This window comes from Antedon mediterranea, chromosome 6 (assembly GCF_964355755.1).
Source record: "Antedon mediterranea chromosome 6, ecAntMedi1.1, whole genome shotgun sequence".
NCBI classification, from domain to species: domain Eukaryota; kingdom Metazoa; phylum Echinodermata; class Crinoidea; order Comatulida; family Antedonidae; genus Antedon; species Antedon mediterranea.
Genome location: NC_092675.1, coordinates 27,836,031 through 27,861,115, shown reverse-complemented (window position 1 = coordinate 27,861,115; position 25,085 = coordinate 27,836,031). Strand labels below are relative to the sequence as shown.

The 25,085-nt window shown below is 31.2% G+C and overlaps 1 protein-coding gene across 5 annotated transcripts in view; it reads right to left on the bottom strand.

Moving 5' to 3' along the window:
* Window positions 1-25,085, bottom strand: part of LOC140051019 (rap guanine nucleotide exchange factor 2-like) — a 72,371-nt gene that overhangs the window by 44,451 nt on the left and 2,835 nt on the right. For all 5 annotated transcript variants that reach the window (XM_072096076.1, XM_072096080.1, XM_072096078.1 and 2 more), the window contains exon 2: window positions 22,338-22,664. In XM_072096076.1, coding sequence (XP_071952177.1) covers window positions 22,338-22,406 — 69 coding nt within the window. In that variant the 5' untranslated portion in view covers window positions 22,407-22,664. The remainder of the gene's footprint in view (window positions 1-22,337; window positions 22,665-25,085) is intronic.

Genomic DNA, 25,085 nt, shown 5'->3' with positions numbered 1-25,085 from the left:
AAATAAATTGATTTTTATTTCATTAAATTACTATGCATTGTTTTAGCCAAAATTCTTCTTTCTTTTCACATAAGTATTTGTATCATCAAATAAAAAAAAAACTATGTTTAGATACAATATACCTTTTCCATTACCACTAAATATAATAAACACCTCAGATACAGTAAATGTACACAGCTATTTTTTTTTTTAATAAAATTGATTTGGTAGCTGAGCAAAAAACAAAATTATCTCGTGCATTATTTGAACAACAAATTAGCACCACAAAATATCAAGTCATTCTTTTAAATATTATACAAATTATGCCTAAATACTGAAACTGAAACAAGAAATGGCATTTACTCATGCAATATCTCAACTAAAATGTGTTGATACTGAAAAATAATAATCATTCATATACAGTATTAGTAATGGATTAAAAAAATAATACTGTTATAAATAACAATGGACCATGAAAACATATTGATAAATTGATTATTTTAAATCACAAATCCACTGTTTTCAACAATTAATACACAAAAATTGGATGAAATATTACCTGTATGGCTACTAGTACTCTAGTAGTTAGTTGCCAAATTCAGCTGAACGGAATATAATAAGTAGTAAGAGTTTAAATACAGATTGTAAAAAGTGGAGATTAATTTCATACATTTAACGATCTACATCACAATGTTTGTTTCGACGTATTTCCAAACAGATACAAATGTCAAACCGCTCAAATCAAAATATGTTCATGTCCACAAACAGATAATCTTGGTGAATGGCTACATACATTGCATACTCCAAAGTCAAAATGAATGTTTTTTAGACAACAATGTCAAAAACACAACAATGACCTACAGGTACAATACCACTATACATCAGTACAGTAGGTTAGTTTACAAGCTGTTTGTGCACATCAGCATGGGGTAATACGTTCCTAGGCAGGCCTTCTCATTCAATATAAAATGATAGTAAATTTTAATAACCTAGCCAGCAAGTGAGATGCAAACTACACTGGTTGCACTCAAGGATAAGAATAAGCCTCTGATTGCTGCTTAGTCAAAGGAGCAACCATTGGTTGATTCAATGCATAATAATGATACTACAGCTAGAGGATGAATTAGCATGAACGCATCAACTATCATTACTGTACTGTACCTTTCATAATAATATTACAACCTTGCCTGCAGACATACCGTAAAATCTTCAATGTTCAAAAAATGTACGGTTTGTAATATAAAAGTTTCTACTACCAGGTCAATTTAATTCTATGACATTATTTGCCAACATGCTGCATTGAAATAAACATGTTAGCTACTGTATTAAGATGTAAGCAGTATACATGTATGCATACTGTAGCCTTCATATCTCCAACGTACTGTAGTACAACCTGCAGAGGTCAAGTCTGTAAATAATCTATTTATTTTGTATTCTGAACCAAGTAGTATATCAAAAGACACACAATATTAGAATAAAGGGATAAGGAAGAAGGAAGAGTAATTGTAAATAAGACTAACAGCCTAGCTAGCTATAACCACTTGTAAAAATCCTGGCTATGGGTTTCTGGATCAGAACACTATAACCCTGACAATATTTTATTAACTCTATTGGGTTATTCCATCTTAAATAAATCAACAACAAAAAATAAAAGTTTACATCGTCACACCATGAATTTTGATTAAATTTGGTACACAAAGAGCCCCTTAAGCTAAAACCTAAGAAAGTTTCCATTTTTTTTTTCCAAAAACCAATTATTTGTGATAGTTGATTACAGTCGATCTCTATGTCATAATCAGGTCACAGAGATGTCATCTGAGTTTAGTAATTCGATGGTGTTCGTTTAACCAGGTAAACCACTACTAGAAGTGCTAGTCTTAACTTTAACTTAGTATAGAAAAGATGATACACAGGGTTTGGTACTGAACAATACAACTGTTCACTAGGTTGTAAAACTTCCATTGAGTAAATTAATATGAATGTGGTTGGCATTGGGTATGTCCCCTGAGTTTTTGTAAACAACCAAACTACAAAGTTCATTGTCACTAGTAGTATTTCCTTGTGGTTTTCAGGAATGATCACAGCATCCTGGTATCCAAGTAAAAATACCAGGATTGCCTCAATTTAACCTCTAGTATCATGTGGTGTCACTTCTGTAGCAAATCCTGTTTACAAATTTTTCTAATTGGTAATGGTATAGTAAATAACTAAATCAATATGATAATCAGTATTTGTCTAATGGAGACAGAACTGGCCAATGTGTATCCTGGAAGTACATATATATATTGACAGGCAGTTTGATATTGGCGATCATACACAAGTCATATGTGGGATGTCATGTTTTCTTAAAAAAATTAATTCACATACAAAGTAAGTTGTATAGTACATGATTCATCATTGTATTTATGGTTTTGGCGTTGAGAAGTACTTTCCAAGAAAGTTTTCCCACATAAGATTTTTTCCTACATTTAAAATTTCTTTTCCTTTTGTTAAGTGTTACAGCACCACACGATTTTCGAGCCACCTATTGTTTTTTTAATGACCAAAAAATTACTAAAAACCTCCAAAATTTCATTTTTAAAAACCACCCTCCCTCTGAAATTCATTTAAAGATTGACGATTTTTATTAGCTTTAATTATAAAAATTAATTTTCATTGCATTCAGTAAATTTACCATTTTTATTGTTTTATTTACAGTAAATTTTACTCTTTTTATTCTTATACTCAAATTCATAAATACAACTACGTTGTTCTATACCCTTTCCATCAAACAAAGAAAAACATTTGGAATTTTATTACCGAAATAAAAACAATTGTATTTCTTTTGTGTCTTATAAATTAGCATAAATTTTCCATCTCCTTTGTTATATGCTATTTCCGAATTGTTTGAGTCTGTCACCTGAGGCTACTGAAACCTCTGTTATAGTTCAATTTTAATAGACACTAGTACTAGTAGTACTAGTAGCTAGCAATATGCAATTTCACAGCTTACATCCTTGCATAGTAAATGTCATTGACTCAAATCATACTAGAATCTGATCTATAGTAAGCTTTGTAACTGTGATAATTTATCAATAACAAAATATGTAAATTATATTCTGCTTTAATTCAAATTGCTATACATAAAATTAAGATTGTATAATTGTAATAGATAATGTACTAGATGTTGTACTGTTGCCATCGATTCAAAACAATTTATAAGGAAATGTTTTAACTTTTATTCCAAATATTTTTTCATATTTCATTTGTAGTTTTATTATACCAGTTTATTTCTAAAAATCGTCCTCCACTATCAAATTTTAAAACATATTTGCTATTTTTATTATTTTCTTAAAGAAATGGCAGAGGAATAGATGATGTACTACCAATGGTAGTTGTACATGCAGGAGCCCTACTTTATTATTTCAAGATAATTAAAATAATAGTATCAAGCAATCATTAAAATTGAATATTTGAACATTTGATAAAATAATTATACAGTAATAATTTAGTTCTTCAAAATGTGTTTCATCATGGAGGTTTTTTTTCCTCCATTGTTTCATACAGTATGTTTTAATCTTGCGCTATGTTACTAAAAATTGACATTTACAGTTTTTTTCAAATGAAGACGCATCCTCTCACTTTGATGATGTCTGAATAGAAACATTAGATTCAACAATTAAACATATTTGTCTTGTAAACAATGTCTTTTGGTGTTGGTTTTTTCTTGAAATGAAAATTAATAAAATGTTATGTACTACAATCCATTAGGGATATACAGAACAATAAATGAATTATGTAATGTGACATACTGGCAGCTCATTGATCTGAGACCACAGCTGATAAAACATACATTATGTATATGTTTCCATTAAAATAAAGTTAATATATTGAGGGCAGTATAACTCTTAAATGTCTCAACAGCAATCTGAACAACCAAACACAGTAGAAATTTATTTTTTTTAAATATACAAATGTTGTAAATCATTAGGTAAAACAATGAAAAAATGAGCATCTTTACTTTTGATTGATTGATGATATCAAACATAATTTGATGGCATAAGTAATCTTTGTGTTGTGTTCTTTTATAAGTTTAATCTGTACATAATTTATATTTTTAATTAATTATGATTTACTTTTTAATTTATTGCCGTTTTTAAAGTTTTGTTAATGCTTCTTGGATGCAGCGTTTGACACAAGTACCACCGATATAAAGGTTTTTTAAAGGTATTTCTTATTTTTCTAATAAACATTATTATTATCCTTGCAGTCCCACTAGTATAGAGGGCGGTATATACCTGTAGGCCTACTCTAGATTAGAATTATATTTTTACCAGATACTGTATTAACATTGAGTATTTTTAAACTTTCTATTGTTTATTCGTTTAATTTTAACAAACAAAGTAAATTTGTTACTCCAATTAGCTCTGATAAAGGAATATTGTTTTCTATTAACCTTGACACTTTTTCCGATTGTTTTACGATCATGTTTTGAGTAATCTCAAATTAATCAATTTTTTACCAAACTTTACAGCAAAATGTTTTCCTTCAAATAATTTATTTCATAATATAGTAAATATAAATTGATTTACTGTTACTTATTTCTTCCGTCAGTTAAATACTGTGTAAGTTCTAGTTATCTAGTTCTAGTTCTTCTTTATTGTATCAAACAATTAATCAATACAAAAGGTAGCCAAGATATAGCCGGAGCTATGAAGGTTTAACATTCAAATATTATCAAAGTAAAGTAAATTTACTAATTTTATTTTAATAAAAATGACTAAATTATCATCATAATTTAATTATCCAATTTATGAATAAATATTTCACTCTACAATAATCAATTATGCAAGCAGAATTTTAGATGTCAGTTACTTTTATATTGTAAAAATGTACAATTATAGAATGGCGTTAACGTGAATGACTCACTCTACCGTAATCTATTATTATGGGTGGAAACCATTAATTTACTGTCGATCAAAATACAAATTATCCATGAAAAAATTAAGCTAAAATAGGGAATGATTCACATACTGAAACTAGATTATGAAAATATAATGTATAAAAATCAAATTTTGTTTAACTACACTGTATGAAATAAAATTGCTTTCCAACAATATGTATATTTTTTTTACCAATGTTTGATTGTACTAACACAAGTAAAACAAAGTAATGTTTTCCTTCCTTTAGAACTGAATTGAAAGAATGACGACAATATTAATGCATTTCACAGCTTTCATCTTGGAATTTAAATGTTAAAGTTACAATAAAAATGTTAAACCGAAAAAATATTGAATTGATTTCAACCAATTGTATTTTTAACATTCTGTGATCTTTCCTTTATTCCATTTTTTTTATCAAATAGGTTACAAATCTAACCCAAATTTACAAGAATGACGACAATACTAATGCCTTTCACAGGTTTCTTAAAGTTAAATGTTAAAGTTACAAAGAAATGTTAAACCGAAACATTGTATGTATTGATTTTCAATATGAAATCATTATAGTACACATAATTTACTGGGTCAAGTCATCCCTCTTGAATCCCAATAATACCTACTGTACTAAAGATCAATTTTGGTTTTCCGTGGTTAGTTTTTCCAAAAGAAAAGCAGATGATGAAAACTTACAGTAAGTCATCGTACCAACATGTAACACAAATCTGTATTTGACTTTCCTGCTTGGTACTGTAAGTGTAATTTGTTCTGAGCAGATTTAGGTTTACGAGTTACGTTATTGTTCCAACAGGGATATTTAAGAACTGGATGTAATAATTAATTATATTGCTTATATTCATAAACAAAGTACTGTAATTAAGGTAAAAAATAATTAGAATTAGTTCAGCAAAGGAGGACATTTTAAACTTGGAAGATTGTTTTAGGTACTGGCCAAGAAAAAAAAAGCAATATATCAAATTGGGTACCAAGACAACATTTTTGGTCAACATAACTTTAGTGTCTGTCCCAGTTGGGTACACAAGAAGTATCCTAATAGTAATACTATGCTACCTAACATTTGTGTAATGTATTCAAAATACTGTACTGACACCAAACATGATTTAAGATTCAACTATTCTGATACTTACAGTTACTAACTGCAAACTGTCAGAAAATGGCGTTGCAAAGTTTACACAAAAATAGCACTTGTGTATGGCATGGGTAACATTTCTAAATGCATTACCATTGCAGTTATAAGATAACATAGAATTAGTTATATGGTTTGCCTCCATTTTGTTGGTAGTTTGTTTTACTGTCAGCACTTGTTGTAATTGTATACAACATTTAATTACCACTAAGGCATGATGATGCCAATTTATAGCAGAATCAATTTATTTTTACAGTCATTAAAAAATTGCAATTTTAATTAAAATAAGAATGACATGAACGAGGAAATTAAATTTCAAACAGGTTAGCAAAATACTAATAAAAAGCTAATACTATTTATGACATTAACCTTTAACCTTTGACATCATTTTGGTCTTTTTATACACCAATAGACCTGGAAAATGTTTACAATCACTGTTCACACACAAACGACATGACCTTTTCATCATAACAGTTGTTCTTTAGAAATTGATGTATAACAGCAACAACATAATTTGTGACTTTAAAAAGCAAGTATGATTAATAATGAATTATAGGAAAATACACAATATTCTTTGTTCTTTAAAATAGTTCTCATCAATTTTGATTTTGCAAAGAAATAATCACCACTTCAAATTCTGTAAACCAGCTGGTGTGATTATCGCAAAATGGTTTCTCATTATTTAGTTAAAACTTGACTTTTGATTGTTTCACTCATACTAAGATTTGTATAAGTGAGAGTAATCTATTAACTTGACTTTGTTATCTTGTATGGATTATGGAAAGTATGAAAAGTACATGCTAAAAACACCATGAAGAAATAAGTTGTGCTTATATTTATTTTTTAAATAAAATACATTACACTTTGATATACTGTTGTTGTTTCTTAATTGTTTTTATCAAACTTTGCATCATGCTAGTGTATAATGCGTTTTAGAACAATTTAAGAAAATGAAATACTACAGTACAACTATAATAAAACAATCATAAAACATAATTATTATCAGATAAACATTATTTTTGTTTGTTTCCTAGTATATAATTGTTTGTTTTCACTTTCATTACTTTTTCATTTTCTTTTCTTTGTTTGATAGTTCACAACTAAGTTTTAATATAACAAATCTCTCTCTCTTTTTTTAAAGCAATCATCTAATAATAATGAACAATAAGATAACAAGTATTTCTGGAACAATAATCCTGCCACGAAATAAAAAATCATCCCTGTTCCTTTATTATAATCTTTAGGAAATAACACTATAAAAACGGGATGATCTTTACGAAATAGCGCTATATAAATATCGTATTTTTATAATACTGAAACCATAACATTACAAAGAAAATGCAATACCAAATGTTACTTACTCTCTCTCAGGAAAACTGTTTAACCTTTTAGATAGAAACTCACAATAGTATCCAAACTTGTAGTAGTTTATTAGATTGATTTCGTCAGCGTTATTTCCAAGTTAAGGTGAAATAATTTATATTTATTCAAACTTGATAGTTGTCACGTAATGATCCAAAGATACAATGGAGATTTGAAATCCTGGTGAGCAAGACAACACCCTTTAGTTTTGATAAAAACTTCTTGAATTGAAAGGAATGCAAACAGGTAACGACAATAAAAACTATTTCCTTTTAAACAAAACCAAGTAGTAAATCCAGTTTGAATATAGAAATTCAACAAAAACAAGAAGATATATCCAATAAATGATGACTGGTGTTGGGAAAAGACAGGTGATTGAGTATTGATACAGATTTTATACTGTAGCCACCAGTTGTTCCATACATGCCCATTCAGGCTAAAGCCAAAAGTGAATTACTAAAAGGGTTAGGTTATCCCACCTGCTTGGAAAAGCATTCAACTCCTCACATGTAATGGAATCCAATCATAACCACTCAACCATGCATGCCCCACATTTAATTTCGTCCCATAAATAACAAGAGTATAAAGAAGTTGCTATTGTGGCTGTAACTCACTTGGAAAATAAACTGCTTATCTGTAAATCCTTGTTGAATTCCTTTTCACTCTTTACTATTGTCTTGCTTACCTTAAGTCTACTGTGCTATTGTCAAAGTGCATCTGTACAAGGCACGCTTAGAAATTCTTGAGGCAAAAGCCGGTCAGCCAATCAAAACATGCTATTAGTTAAACTTTGTTGAACGCCTGATTAATGCAGAATTATAACTGCAGATTTTAAACTAACAAATCATAACAATATGACAATTACGAGGCACTAGATTAGCATAATGAAACCTAGACTATTTCCAATTAGCATAATAATCAAGAATGAAAAAAAAAAGGTATTTTATGAACAATATATGCAGTTGAATAGCAGGTTTTTTGCCTGTACTGTACTCAGTTGGAACTCATTGAATAAACAACCACAATCATTTTGAGGCCTACTCATAAATTCTTTGTGACCACAAATGTATGTGTCAGAGGGCAAGGAAGTAACTTATCATCACCTTTAATTTGGTGGTCATGTGTGGTGATAAATTATGCACTGATTATAACAAGTTACATTCATTCTTTCTTTTTCTTTCTAGGAATTCTATAACACAAAATAAGGAAACAAATAGCAATTTGAATAAATCATATAAATTTATGAATTGAAAAACAAAAAGAAAATCCTATATTTTCTAGGGTTTCAAAATGTATTATTTCAGTTTCACTCTCTCCTTATTAACAATAAGAAAAACAATAATATTTATTAAATATTACAATGTTTAGGCCAAATAAAGGTAAGTTTAATGCACCTTCAAATTTAAAATAAAAACCTATAGACCGCAAACTATAGACAGTTAAAACATCGAAGGCCACAGAAGATGAGTAATTCTATTGATTTCTATTACTAAATAATACAAGTGAAAGTTGCAATTGTTTTACTGTATACTTCTTGTAATTGATGAAATACAAGATTTTTCTATAACGTTCAAACATTCTAAAAAGTTTTAACCGTATAATTTCATTTCATCTATTGCTTTTGTTAGCCAACCAATCATAAACAGTGTGCACTTTTAGTATTACTTCGGAATACTGGGTATGGGTATGAATTTCAGAAATGGTGCATTTCTTAAACATTGCACCAGACTTAAGAACATTTTATTTTAGCATTTGGCAAATGATTCTAAAAGCTAAGTGTCTGGTACAATGTGATCGGACACCTTTTGTCTTTTTCCATAATCTACTATTAAAACTAGGGTTAAGGAGGAAGATTAAAGACCCAGCAAATCTAGTGTACTTTTGACAATTCAAAGGCTGACTGTCAACATTAAAATTGATTGCCCCTCTACTATCATAAAAATGCTTAGTTACTGTCAATATTACCTAGATAGCGGCAAAGTGCAATTAAAGATTTAAAAAGTGCTTACCATGCACCCTGGTAGACTGAACGAAATTGGTTTGGGGCAAATTGATTTGCTTCTTTCTTTAAAAACATTCTATTACCTTTACCTTTTTACTTTGACCACATACTGTATACACGCATACAGACAAGACATCACTAGTTATTTGGATTATATACAATGCCGTGAGCAGTTAAAATTACTGTATTGTATCACAAAAATAAAAACTTCTCGAGACTCTGTATATTAAAAAACATTGAGACAGTGACACTGAGTTTGGCAATGTCTCTCTGTGTTCTGATCTTGGTATGAATGCCTTCCATGAAAGAGGGCCTACCATAATATTTTATACCATTACCACTATCCAAGAAAATAAAATTCATTTATTAAACCACTTCATTATTTTTGTTTTTATTATTAATAATATACATACCATAACCATTGCTGGAAGACGTAATACATTTAAGGTCGAAAGTTATAGATTTGTCAATAAATAGTAAATACAAAACCATTTTATCCATTTTGCATAAATACTACTTCTTTTTCCGATACAAGGCACTACAGTAGACCGTGACCACGCCCAACTATTGGTTTTATTTGTATTAATTATTTATTCTGTATGTTGAACTTTGAAATGTAAAAGTGTGAAAGGTTTTAAATTAAGATTATTTAATTTGTGAATGTGTCAACTATGTATACTGTACATACAATCAGATTTTATGTGCTAAATAATAATGATTGTAAAATATGAAAACCAATAGACTGCACAACATATGTTATTTTAGACTTATAATTGGCTGTAAGGCATTACCAAACCAAAACTTAATAGCCAGCATGGCGTACACATACTCATTCTGTGAATAATTGGGCTAATAAGATTATCATCTGCTACATTATGGGTATTTACATACTCAAAGAGGTTATAATACCTCAATTTCATGCATGTATTCAGTCTAAAACATTCATAATTTCCAAATAAAAAGTTAATTACTGTAGGTAAGCCCTACTAATTAGTATGAAAGTACAGTTATTATCTTAAATCTGTAATCTAAGAATTAGGAGATTAATAATAGAAAAAAATAAATAAAATTACAATTTTAATGATTTTTAATTCATAAAGCAGATTGAACTGGAAATAATTTACATTGTGCAGTAGTTTTTCAATGAAACCTCCAAGTGTGTGATCTGTGTGTATAGTACTTTTTCATTGCAATTTTCATTTTGTTGTGAAGTGTGCCCTCTATAGAGTTATTACAACCTAGAAATGTATTAATTGTAGCTATTAAATATTGGTAGAAATGTCTGCTTGTTTATACTTTTACTTTACCAATCTGTACTCTAATCTATAGTAATATGGACAAAAATAATAAAGATTTTTAATCAAATAACACATTTTTTTTTTTCTACTTTGTCCCAAATTCTTATAATGTGTATGTTTGCTATCAATCAACAATTTTAAAGTATTAAAATTCCAGATAACACCTTAGATTCATTCCTACTGTATAATATTAAAATGACCAGGATTACAATCTATTCTATTTCTAAATCTCTGGAATTCTATTCCAACTAGAGTAATCAGTATATGAATGATTCCCACCAAATTTAGATTGACCAGATCATGGAATCGTTAAAGTTAGATTGGCCTATTTTTGGTACATCTGAAAGTATTTGGACCTGAAGATACCTTGAAATAAAGCATTGGAGTGGACATCACACATTTTTTTTTTCATGAATTCATAATTAAAGTCTTTTCATAATTGATAATGATACAGCAACCTATTCTCTGTATTACTATTAGTATTAAGCAATTTTTAATATCACTGATTGCTGTTTAAATATCAGTAATGTGTTACAGAAGTACCGGATTACTTGAAATGCACAATCCAGCATTTTACAACAGGCAAGAATAATAATACTATAATATCAGTACGTTGTATAGACCTAAAAACATATTGATTACAATACAGGGTTACAGTAGCTTCTTAATTTAAAATATTGCCTGGATAAACCAGAAGAAACTACTGTATTGTTTAAAATAGAGTAAAGCCAGTAATAATATGGAAGTGGTTATAAATGGTTTTCTACTAATTCACAATGAATCCCTTGATGCAAAATGAGTAAAAACAACAAACACAGTTGAGTATTGTTTTGAAACACATTTTCTTCATTTATAACTACATGGCTCTCATTTACCAGCTAATTTTATCTTGAATGATCTTGGTTTTTCATTAAACCATCCCTTAAATCTGAATGAAGCACATAAGAGGTAAGATCATGAAGCAATACTAAAATTAAGATTACTATTTTAGTACATCATGGCGAAATAAAAATAGTCCGATTAAAATGTTTAAAACTATTAATTCCTCATTTCTTTAACATAAAATTCAAAATATAATTGATAATTTAATAGGTACAATATATATATACAGTACAATGCAACAGGTTCTAAGAAAATCTAGTGTGTTTCTTAGGGCCCGTTTCTGCTGCCAACCCAAAATATACCGTATATGAAATTCGTGCACCGTTTCCGCTGCACATACTTCGTGGGTGGGTTGTAAAAATGCATTTCGTGAGACGGAAGTATGGATTGACCTCGTGTAGTGAGGTTTTTACCTATCGGTACATGCTGACAAAAACAAAACAATGATGGTTTCTCAAAACGTCGTAGCATTGCTTTCTATTTTAAATCTAATGAGCAGAAGTGGCAACGAATTTACACCGCACATACAAGCACAATCTAGAAATGTCACTATAAATAAACTCTGTTAATTATTCAAATTGAGTTTATATTATGCTATATTATCCTATATTGCCGTTTTAATTTCCATTTTCTATTATACAGTATTTTACCATGATTTTACATCACGTTGTTGTCGTGTAAGAACATTCGATTTATTGTAATTAAAATCTCGGTATCTCTTCTGTTGCCATGCAGTCTCCCCCCAACCTTCGCTTCCCCCCACAATTGAATTGCAAAAATAGTGATTTGTTCGGTCCACAGTGACATTTTGATCTGTTGCTTGCTTTTACACGTGTGTTTCAACTTTCAATGCAGCAGAAAAACCAAAACAAACGCGTCGCGCTCTGTTAGTTTTTGACCTCGTGTCATGAGTCGGGTCACATTTACGGTATATTTTGAGTGCAGCAGAAACGGGGAACGAAATATACGGTATATTTTGGAATATACCGTATAATATCCACAAACGATGGGGATATTTATGCAGTATATATACCGCAAATATATACGGTATATTTTTTATGAGACCCATTTCTGCTGCCAAAAAATATACCGTATATAAAATATACCGTATATATACGGTATATTTTTGGCAGCAGAAACAGGGCCTTATGGGGATTAGTACATATAGTAGTAGTATACAGTAAGTACAGTACTTCTATCTTTGTTGTAATCATAGAAATAATTCTCCATGTCGTAATGAGCAATATCATCAATTAAGACGGCTAAGTTTCATTTGATAAACCGTCAATCAATGATGTAATATTATAAGAGAATTGGGTCATTCAACCCACTTAACAGGATGTTGTTAATGCAATTCACTGTATTGCCCATATACTTTTTCAATTACTTTTAGGCCTATCTACACTATCAGTATCAAACTTTATGTGAACAAAAATGTGATGTGCCCATATACAGTATGGATATGTTGATGCCATATTACTACCATATTTGGATATATCACTACCATATTTGGGCACGCCACACTTTTCTTGTCAAACTAGTTTGATAGTCTAAACAGAGCTTTAAATAATGTTATCTAATAACTATAGGTAGTTAACAATACATGATACCGAATGTTTATATTTACTATTTTTTTTAAATATCATAAGTTAACACTAAAATATCAATCTATTTTTAGCAAGAATCGAAACGTTGAACAGAATAGCTTAATTACAGGATATAATAATTGACCTTGCATATTTATATATTATTTTTAAACGTTCAGTTATCAATGGTTTGGATCTAGATCAAGTTTGAACAATGTAAAAACTGATGAATTAGCAATTGCTTGTTGTGAGCACAAAGGGAAGAAATGTGAAGGAGATGTTAAGTGTAAATAATATGAGATATTTGCATAACTCAATTCATGTTTTCAAATATGAAAAATCTTGTTTTATAATTATTAAGTGAGGAGTGTGGTCAACTGGTACTTAGGTAGATTTGGCATGTCATGATAGTCAACTTATTAACATTTATGCAACAAAAAGTATGAGAGTGTGGTCAACTGGTACTTGGAGAGATTAAGCAATTTATGATAGATCAATGTCAATCACATAGGCGATCCAAAGATTATTACAACACAGAAGATAGGTTAAGTTCATCACGTACAGACTACAGTATTTTTTAAATTACATTTGCATCCAATAGTGAATAGAATGGATAAACTATTTTATAATAAATAATCATGCTTATAATAAACAACAGTGAGTCTCATTTGAGGCTTAGGGAGTGAAGTTTCAACTCTGGCACTACACTAGGACAGAATTGAATCCCAGACCTTGTGATTGGAAGGCAAGCATGTTAACAACCAAAAGCTACAGCTCCTCTACAAATTTACATACATATTTTAGGCCTGATTTCAATATCCTGGATCCACCCCTGCAGTCAGTGATGAGTAGTATTTTGTTATACCGTATGTGAATTACAGTACCAGGAGATACAGTAGTCGTATTTACTGTAGATGTGTCTCTTCAGTCAATTTTGTTTACATTATTTATGTTCCTTTCAACAAACGCTGTGTAGATACTGTTCAAATATACTGTAATGTAATTCTCAGATAGATAAAATCTTTTGTAACTCATGTAGTAGTACTGTAGTAATTCAATGTACTATTAATTGGTTCTTTATAAGACAAAGAGCATGTCACTATTTTAATACCAAAATTAACATTAAAATTAAAACAGTTTTGAAATTTGATTTCACTCTCAATTGTTGATTTCAATGAAATGCAACAAAGATAATCCAAACATTTCTCGTACATCACTCTGTAATCTAATCAAAAAACATGTCAATGAAATTTATAATTTATTCATAATCGTTGCAATAAAAATGAATTTGCGTAGGTTTCAAGTACTGGTAATATTTTCCATACCATTCGTATTCATTCCTACTAATTATATCATGTGACAAGTGTAGGTTGGTAGGTAATTGTTATAAAATCACTTAAATTATTAAAATAAGGTTCATGAATAATAATGTGTAATAATATCCTTTTCATATAACAATTCAAACAGCGTGAACTATGTACAGAATATTAATATCATAACAAAATATCATTTATAAACAATTAAATATTTATGCTTTCAACACGTGATACCAAAATCTAAATACTAAATATTGGATGCAAACACGGTGACAAAGGAAAAGCGGCAAAAACTACGGCTTCTGTTCAAAGCGTATGATCATTCAAAGCGTATCAACTTCTTTGATAGATCAGACCTGCGTAATGATAACTAAAAATCAATGATTATTGGGATTAACAATAGGCTGGCAGCTACAACGGCCTACCAGCTGATTATGTTTGTGTTCCCAACGTATGATGACTCACCAGCCTATTTGCCATATTGTTTAGATGTGAAGAACATTAAAATGGTTTAAATGAGAACCACCCAAGCTTACAGTACTACTGTACATTAGACAGACTAGAAAGATGGAGAAATATGTACAACAAAAAGTTTGCAGATGTGATTGTTTCACTATTATTTTCGTTATTTGTGTACTGTCTGTATTTACTACTGTAGTAGATATACCATATGATACAATAGGTGTATCTGAGATAGGGTGGGAGGAGCTGGACATGATATTTCTTCTCGTACATAAGTTGGGGACCCCTCATGAAATATCACAAAATAAACATGATTATTAGTCATATCCATAAGATGTGTAATGTACAGTAATAATTGACCCAACTACAATTCACATACGCTTTCTTTCAGTCGAGCTGCCTGTGTAGTCGAATGGATTACACTATGGACTTGTCGATGTATAGGGTTCTAATCCCATTAGCAAACTTCTTTTACTTTATAATTTTAGTGAGAGAGAGATAGAGATTATTTTATAGGGTTTGGTTAAGTTATTTATGAAGTAGTGTAGTTCGGCTATTTTTCACAGTCAGTCAACTTATGTACGAAAAATAAAAATTGTGAGCTGGATAATTACCAGTCCCCTCATACTAGCTCTAAATTCTGAATATTGCAATGCAATTGTTCAAAATGCCTAGTGATTGTGATAAACTGGAAATTAAGTTCTGTTGTTTACATACTAATTCCTATACAATACCTAATACAAATTTGTACTTTTAATGTCAATGTTTTTTTTTTCAATTTTCCTCATACAGTTAATTAGTATTTTTAAGATTTTAAACTCAATGGATTATTTACAAACCTAGATTACCTAATTAATTAATGACAAGTTTTTGTTCATGAAATGATTGCAAGTTCACAAACGAGTTCATCATATACAAGTTCGTGTTTATGAAATCATTAAAAAATGTCATTAAATTTTTTTAAAGGGGTATAAAAACAAAGTACAATATTTCCAGAAGGTAAACGAGGCCAATTAGAAGGATTTGAGAAGAAGTGTCAAAATATGACACAGCAATTAATCGAAAGAATAATATTTAATAAACACAGAGTACCAGTATCTTCTTTAAACATCCTTCACAACTAAACCCTTATTACAAATGACAATTCAAAAGTTAAATTGATAATTAAAAGGTCAGTTAAATTGATTACTTTAACATTTACTTCAGCTAACAAATTCTGGAAAAATGATCAAATAACTGTTGAATAACTGTTAAATTCTCTGTGTTAAATCTCTTTTTTTGCAGTTAAAAAATGTAACCTTATTTTTAAATAATTAATTAAAATTAATCCATGGCTTTAAATAATAAAATGAACATAATTACAGTAAGTAATTCAAAACAAACGCTATTTCAATTTACTAAGCTTGTAGCAATATTAAATGATTTTAAGAATAAGAATACATTTTCCTTCATTTTAGTAACTAGAGGCAATGGGTGGAGAAAATTCCATAATAAATTAATCAGCTTTTACAAATTGTTGAAACACATGAGTCAGTGGAAAGGTAGTTATATAGTGGATTAATAATACAATAAGCAAACTGAGAATAATTAAAAAAAGGAAATGCTTATAGCAAGTAAGACACAATGGAAATAGAGGTGTAACCTTAGAATAAGTACAATAGACATGTCTGATCTTATTGTGTAGAGAATTTGCTTTACTATACACCTGAAAACAAACAGAGTGCTTTATTCAAAGTGTGTATAAGGACGAATCCATACTGAAATGCATTCATTTTCATTATGACCCAGAACATTATTTATTAAAAATTAAAGAAAAACAGGAATATATTTAAACGACATAAAATCATAAATTTGACTTACATACAGCAAGCTACTGTAGCACCAGTGAGCCTGTGTGTCCATATACAATAGTCAAAATGTGTTAATAGTATCAGTGTTCTCCCCAGGCCTTTGAAGCGTCACGGTACCGTGACGCTTGGGTTCTCTACCGTGACGCTTTACGGTCGGCCGTGACGCTTAAAACCTTATCCGTGACGCTTAAAAATATCAACCACAACAATCTAAAAATAGATTAACAGGCAGAGGTACGGTACTTTTTCTAGAGCTGAGGCGCGGCATGCATAAAGAGCCTAATGCATACGAGACACGTGACATGACCACTAGACGAAAAACAAAAGACTGCGTAACAAAGTGTTAAACAACTGAGACTCGCTTTCATAACATACGCACGTCATCAAATGATTTCTAGGCGCAATTCAATGCTAGCTGCTTTGATCGTATAATACATTCAAGAAGGCTACGATCGTTTTCCTATTTGCTAGTGCGCTAAAGTCTTATTTCACTTAACTTAAGGTACATTTGTACATCGGTGCTAGAATGTTTTAGGCCCTACTTCGTGAGAAAGTCGAGTGACAAGGGATGTCACATGGTATTGTGATATCAGTACTGCGATACTGTATGTCACATGGTGCTTTCACCGGCCGCCGCCGAGAGATGTAAGCACGTGTTTTGTTACTGCCATGTCTCTCTTTCGAATGTTTTCCTATTTCCTTGTGCGCTATGAAGTCTTATTTCCGGGCAACTTGAGGTGTCTTACTAATGAGTAAGCCTAGTTTTATTTCATCGGGACTTTCCCCCGATATTTGTATTTGAACGCAAAAAATGTTTTTTTATCGCATATGTTTACCCGCCGGCAGAAAAAAAAGTAGGCTACGATCGTTTTTAATGTTTGCTAACGCGCTATGAGGTGTCGTTTCCAACTAACTACAGTTGCCTACTGATGAGGCATATTTTTTTTTCATATATCGCGTACAGTATGTTTACCTGCGGAAAAGTAGGCTCAATCGGGCTGTTTGCTAGCGCGCTATGAAGTGTCCTTTCCGGCCAACTATAGAGTTGTCCTACTGATGAGTAGGCATTTTTTATTTCATCGGGGAATTCCCCTTGACGTTCGTAATGAACGCAAAAAATGTTTCTTATCGCGTATGTTTACCGGCGGAAAAAGCAGGCTACGTACGATCGTGCGGTTTGCTAGCGCGCTATGAAGTGTCTTTCCGGCCAACTACAGAGTTGTTCTACTCATGAGTAGGCCTAGTTTTATTTCATCGGGGAATTCCCCTTGACGTTCGTATTGAACGCAAAAACATTTTTTTATCGCGTATGTTTACTGGCGGAAAAAGTATGCTACGATGGTTTTACTGTTTGCTAGTGCGCTATAAAGTTTCGTTTCCGGCCAACTAGAGTTGTCCTACTGATGAGTAGGCTAATAGATTAGGCCTATTTTTTTCATTGGGGCTTCCCCCTGACGTTCGTAATGAACGCAAAAAATGTTTCTTCGCGTATGTTTACCGGCGGAAAAAGTTGGCTACGATCGTTTTGTTGTTTGCTAGCGCGCTATAAGTGTTATTTCCGGCCAAACCAGAGGTGTCATTCAACATAAATGTTATGTGCGAGAGTACCATTTCCGGCCATCTAGGGGGTAAATTACCAAAAATCGCTTCGCCACAGCCCCAACCATGGTGGGGCTGTGACTCAAGTACTTAGTGTCGGAATGCCCCCCCCCCCCCGGGGGGGGGGGGGGGGGAAGCGTGACGCTTGATGTGAATCCTGGGGAGAACACTGCAGTATGGTAACAAACAAATTACGAAAAATACAACACTAACACAATTCTAATTGTTATTACAGTGATGGTTTTAAAAAATGTTAATTTAGACTATATAAATTTTCCCTCTTGATGATCCAGTATTATTTACTGAAAACCTGTACATCAATTGCATTTTCTTTAAGTACTGTAGTGTATTAATAATACTACTGTTAGTTACTACTAGGCCTACTACAGTATAGAATATTAGTATGATGAGTGTAGGCTGGCATGATAATGTCGATGAGAATAATTGTGGAGTATGGTAAAAAGACGACCCCCTACTGTTTACAGATGTATACTTGGCTAGAATAACAGCCAGGCCAAACAGACCATCATTCATTATTTTTTAAATTTCAGGCTGTAACATCAATTATTAAAATATTAGTAATAATGTACAGTATTTTTAGGTTCATAGTTCAGTAGCAATTATATGAAATAAGCATAGTTTTTTTTTTGCTAGTTTCATAATTCAAACTACATTAGTTTCTATAGACTCTTTTCTTTTAAATCGTTTTTTATGGTACATTTATAACAAATTTGTTATTATCATGTTCCATAATTTATCTATTCCTAGCCTTATTTTCCTTAAGTTTGAGAGTAACCAAACTACTTAATGTAAAGTACTAAGTATATATTCTAACAGTATCCAGCGTGCAAAGTTTGGCATCACATAATTTAGCCGTCGTTTTTGTTTTTCTTCTAGTAGCTATGCAAGTTACACGTTCTTTTCTCTATCATTTACATACATTGTAAATTATTCTGCAAATGTGCCAAAACCTATCGGAGTAATATCAGACAATCTGATGCTTCGGAAGGGCAGCTTAAGTTTGCATGTTGCTATATTGCGTGTACACCAACTACTTGTTGTATTATTATATAGACAAGAAATTAAATATTGTGTGCAGTAAGTAGTACAGTGTTTTAATAAATGTTTACGATGATATCGATAGTGCAAGACAGTACACAGCAAGAACAGGGTCATGTCAAAAACAAAGTATACAAACCTTTGAATAGATGAACCAGCATAAGTTTAACAGTGAACCTAAACCAATATCTAACACAGTTTATACTGCTATGCTAACATCAGGAATAAAGCCAACCTAGTTTTACCCAGATCACACCATACAAAATGAGGTATAAAAATGTACAATGTTTACCACCCACCCGATTTGACCTTGTTCACCCAATTTGACACAGGTGGTGATAACATCTCTGAAGCACAATAGTACAGTAGTAGCCTACTACAGTACTTTACCACCTTTGGTAAAAAATACCTAATTAAAAACAATTTTGATTAACAAATTCCAAAATAAGTTTTCCTACTAATGAGCTACAGTATAGAGGCCACCAAATGGCTTTTCTACACTTAGTTTTAAAAATTAATATAATAATATGTTTACTGTACTACAGTATACTGATACTGTACTGAATGACCTTTAGAATAACAATTGAAATTACCTTTTAATACACATTACAAAAGTAAGTTTCCCTAGATTAATTAGTTTTTATACTAAGAAATACATACAGTATGGTAATGTATTACAATCCTGTCAATGTACTAAATGTAAACTGATTTTTCCATGTCTAAAAACCATGATACTTTTCTGGGATGTCGCTTCTTAATTGGCTCATATTACTGTAACTCACAGTATCTTGTTTTTTTTTACAATTGAGAAAAGAGAAATAAACATTTCTTTTCAAGAATGAATCGTCTTTGCACACAAAAGCACAGAGAAATCAGAATTACCTAATGAATGGGGTAACATGTTACTAATAAAATTCTATAGTGTGGTATTGATTATTTAACTGAAAAAGAATTATCACTGAATAGACTTTTTTAAAATGATTATATTCAAATACATACGGTAAGAAAAATTACAAAATATCCTAGAGACATTTAAATACAATGGTATGACACTGACGGAAGAAAACAGAATCTGAATTCAAAGATGTGGTTCAATTGAAAAGCAGTGAGCGTTAAATTGGCGGAATCAAATTAAGCCCTGCTGTAGAGGGTGCAAAACTACAAACTGATTCTACAACATACTGTACAGTACCACCAAATATTACTACAGTAGTACAGGTACTATATTATTACTATGACTTTTTCTTCTTTCTGGGTTTAATGCAATGTAATATATAATTAATATGTTGAAGCTGAAAGCGACACTACGATGTTCAGTTGCTACAGTTATCTAATTTTAAAAGTTTAAATAACTTTTTTGTATTAACCATTTAGCATCATGGGCCATCCTTAACTAACAGTATACTGTAGTAGTGTACAAAAAAAAATGTACTTAAGTTCGTTTGACAAAAAAAGTGTGATATGCCTATAAATGGTAATAATATGACATCATCATGTCCATATGGGCACATCAAATTTTGTTTAAAAAAATATAATTTGATAGTGTAGACAAGGCTTAAGAAATCGCCAAAATAATAATTGTCAGGACAACTGGTGTATATTGCACTAAATCTTCATCCAATTGTTTTCTCAATGTTTCTAATGACATTGGATACTTGTTTACTTTTGAGTTCAAGACACCAAATCCGACACTAATGAGGTATTCAATAATGCATACACAGCTCTTCCTCTCATATGATAAAACATCTAGATTCAGTGTCTCTCCTCAGGATAGTTCAGTATTGTACTTCACAGATGAGATAATTTTACCTGTTTAACGTACTGTATACAGTACAGTAATTAACGATTTTTGCTCATTATTAGTAGACAAACCGTTTATGTACAGTATAGTCCGATTAAAATCGAATGTAAAAATACTGTTTAACACTTTTTAAATATGGTTTACTGTAAACAATGGAAAGTTGAATCTAAAACTTGATTCTCAATTAGATGACTAATATACTGTAGTGAGTGAATTTGGATGATTTTAGAGTTATCACATTGTGATTGGTCAACTTACTTTTTCCGCACTTATATCCTTTTTTACGTTGTGTCCAAGTGGAACTAAACTTTTTTTTTTTTGTGGGACAAATTGCACCTGATGCTGTAGACCAATTAAACACTTACTGTATCTGTTTTATGGAATTCTAGTTTTTCACAATTAAGTGTAACAATAATTTTGCTACCTGTCATTTACCAAACTGTATACAACAATACAAAGAAAATACTACTTTATACAGTAGTTGTAGCCTTACCTATAGGAAATTTTACACAAAACATTTTTATTTAAAAGATACAGTACACATTTCATTCATGGTAACCTTCATGAGATTTTGACAAAATAATCAAAACACATTCATGAATAAAACTTAAGAGGGCAGTAGAAGGTCAATGTAAGGTCATTAAGCTTTGCCTAATATGGAAAATAACTTTTTGAACATGAAAGAGTAGTTAGTACTCTAGGCCACAGTACAGAAATTGAAATAATATACAGTACAATAGTAAAATAATTGAATTACATTTTCCGTACCTCAAAAATCATAGGCAAAAAATAAACAGGTGAGGTTTTTTTGTATGTACTACAGTAGGTAAGTAGACATAATTGTTTTACTAACTAAACTACGCTGGTTTATATCTGAATAAATTTAATTGTTTTTAGGTGGCATTTATCTTGCATATGGAAACGGCATCCCCTTTCTTACTGTAACCCAGACCCACCAAAAAATCCTTGAGTGTACACCACTGATTGAAAGTTCTAAAATTCATTTCATTCCTTCCAATACTTTATTGAGATTCAACAAGTAAAACTATCAACCATAAAACAAAATGGCATACTGTACCTCTGGTGTGCGATCAACTGGTTTCTTTTTCAAAATATTCACAAAATGTTTATCCACATAAGAAGCCATTACCGTCCAACAAAACAAATGTTTAAAACGTCAACAAATTAAAAAATATCCAAAACACACAATGTTCTCCATACAGATGATGTCTTATGTTTCAAGTCAATTCATATTGCAAAATGTTGCTTCAGAAATAAACACGAATTTGTAAATTAATATTACATTCTTTTTTTTTGGGAAATGTAATTTATAGATTTACATTTTTAGAACAAGTCAGTGGCAGTGTGTAATATTTGTAGTTATTTGCACAAGTTCTTTCTATCCCTGTAAAACAAAAAGATAAACAATGTTTAGGTTACCATACTGTACATTCAAATTTGTCTTCCCAATGTACTGAATAAAACCGTAATACCACAATGAAGAATTTTGCAATGTATTTCATTTCATTTTCATTTCATTTCTTTATTCGACAACAAGCGGTCCAGGGATTGCGACAGCAACAGAGCACCATAACACATTTGTGTCCGCAATCCCTGTAACATACAACTTAATACAAGTTAAAAATGAATATAAAATATACAGAAAATATAAAAAATTTAATTAATTTGTATTACTGTGTTACACCATTTAAAATACTCCTATACAATTAAAATAAATTTAGCGTTGATCAAGCAGATATTTTTTCAATTTCGACAGGAAATTTTTCAAAGGAAGAGTAACTGCTTGATCTTTGATTATGGAGGGTAGTGATGACCATATAACAGGAAAATTGTTGATAGACGAATATTTTAAAGTATCGGTACGTGCAAAAGGGTGGACAAATGTGAGTAATTCAGGATGGCGTTGATTGATATGGATATTGTTATTTACAGTACTACAAAAAGTTACATTATAAAAACAACGAAATATAAAGGAAATTAAAATCATTAAACGTCTATCACGTAAGGATAACCAACCCAAAGTTATTAAACGTTCGTCGTATGATATAGGTCCGCAGTGGGGTCCCAGAATACGTCTAGAGGCCCGTCGCTGAACCTGTTCGAGGCGTTTTATGTGTCCTCCATTTCTGGGGCCCCACGCCGGCAAACCATACTCTAGAATAGGTAGCACCAAAGTTTTGTACAGACACGAAATCGCGTCTGGAGAGCAATTTCCGGCTACAGAAAAAATAAAGCCTAACATTCGATTAGCTTTCGATATTAGATTATCAATTTGAACATTCCAATTCAGTTTAGAATCGATATGTACTCCTAAATGTTTATGGCTATCAACCACCGCAATTGTCTCACCATTAAGAAAGTACAACGGCTTAACAAAGTTACGCTTTCTGGTGATATGCATTAATTTAGTTTTGTTGACATTGAATTTCATTTGATTCTTATCAGCCCAATTAGATAAAATATTTATATCATTTTGCAAATTAACAATATCGTTGGCATTTTGTCTGTGTCTATATAGTATTATATCATCTGCAAAAAGAAAACATTCAGAAGAAACATTATGATTAACATCGTTCACAAACATATTGAATAAAATTGGACCAAGACAACTGCCCTGAGGTATACCCGATGTGACTGGAAGTACGGAAGAAGTAGCCCCCCTGAAACAAACTTTCTGATTCCTGTCAGTCAAGTATGAAGATATCCATTTCCAGATATTACCTTGAATATTAAAATTTACAGCAATTTTTGTTAATAAGATGTCGAAGGGCATTTTATCAAATGCTTTGCTCATGTCTAAAAACAGAGTATCAATAATTGCTGGCTCACGTTTGTCAAGAATTTTTGACCAGTGATAGGTAACATTATTGAGTTGAGTTACGCAAGATTTATGTTTGACAAAACCATGTTGATTAGGGTTAAGTAAACCGTTGTCATACGTAAAGTTATTAATGTTATTTACGATAATCTTCTCTAAAATTTTACACACCAATGAGGAAAGGGCCACTGGTCTATAATTAGTTATCGCTGCCTTATCGCCAGATTTATGAACTGGAATAGTATTTACACATTTCCAATCATTGGGCACAGTACCAGTATTAAGAGAAGTACGATACAGCAACCAAAGGGGATAGGCAATTGAATGCGATATTGGCTTGAGTAATTTGACTGATATTAAGTCTGGTCCAGGAGCGGAATTAGACCGAAATGTAGATATGGTGTTAATTATATCATTCGGACTAAATGAAATATCAGCAAGTACAGGGATTTTAAGAGAACAGGGGGGAGGTTCGTTAAAATTAAAATGAACGTTAACATCATTAAAAATAGAAGTAAAATATCGATTAAAACCGTTTACAATGTCTTCAATGTTGGAGTAATAAGAGTTATTCGTTGGATCAATAAATTTACTTGGTAAAGAAGATGAACGTTTGTCTTTCACAAACGCAAAAAAACGTTTTTTATTGTCAGCGGATCTGAATAGATTGTTTACATAATCCTTATATGATTTCCTGATGGCATAGTGAACTTTGTTTCGCCATTTCTTGTGAGCATCCCAGTGTTCTTGTATGCCAGAGCGTCTAGATTTTTTAAAAAGTTTCTTTTTCTTCTGAATCATACGTTTAATATCCTTAGTTATCCATGGACTGCTCTGTTTACGTGCTCTGCTTTTGACCCTCGGGAAACTATCGCGAACTGCGGCATCAATAATGTCCATGAAGCCACTCCATGAAGCGTTTACGTCATTTTCGTTAAGGAACATACTCCAAGGTGCCAAATGCAAGAGATTATTTAGATGATGGAA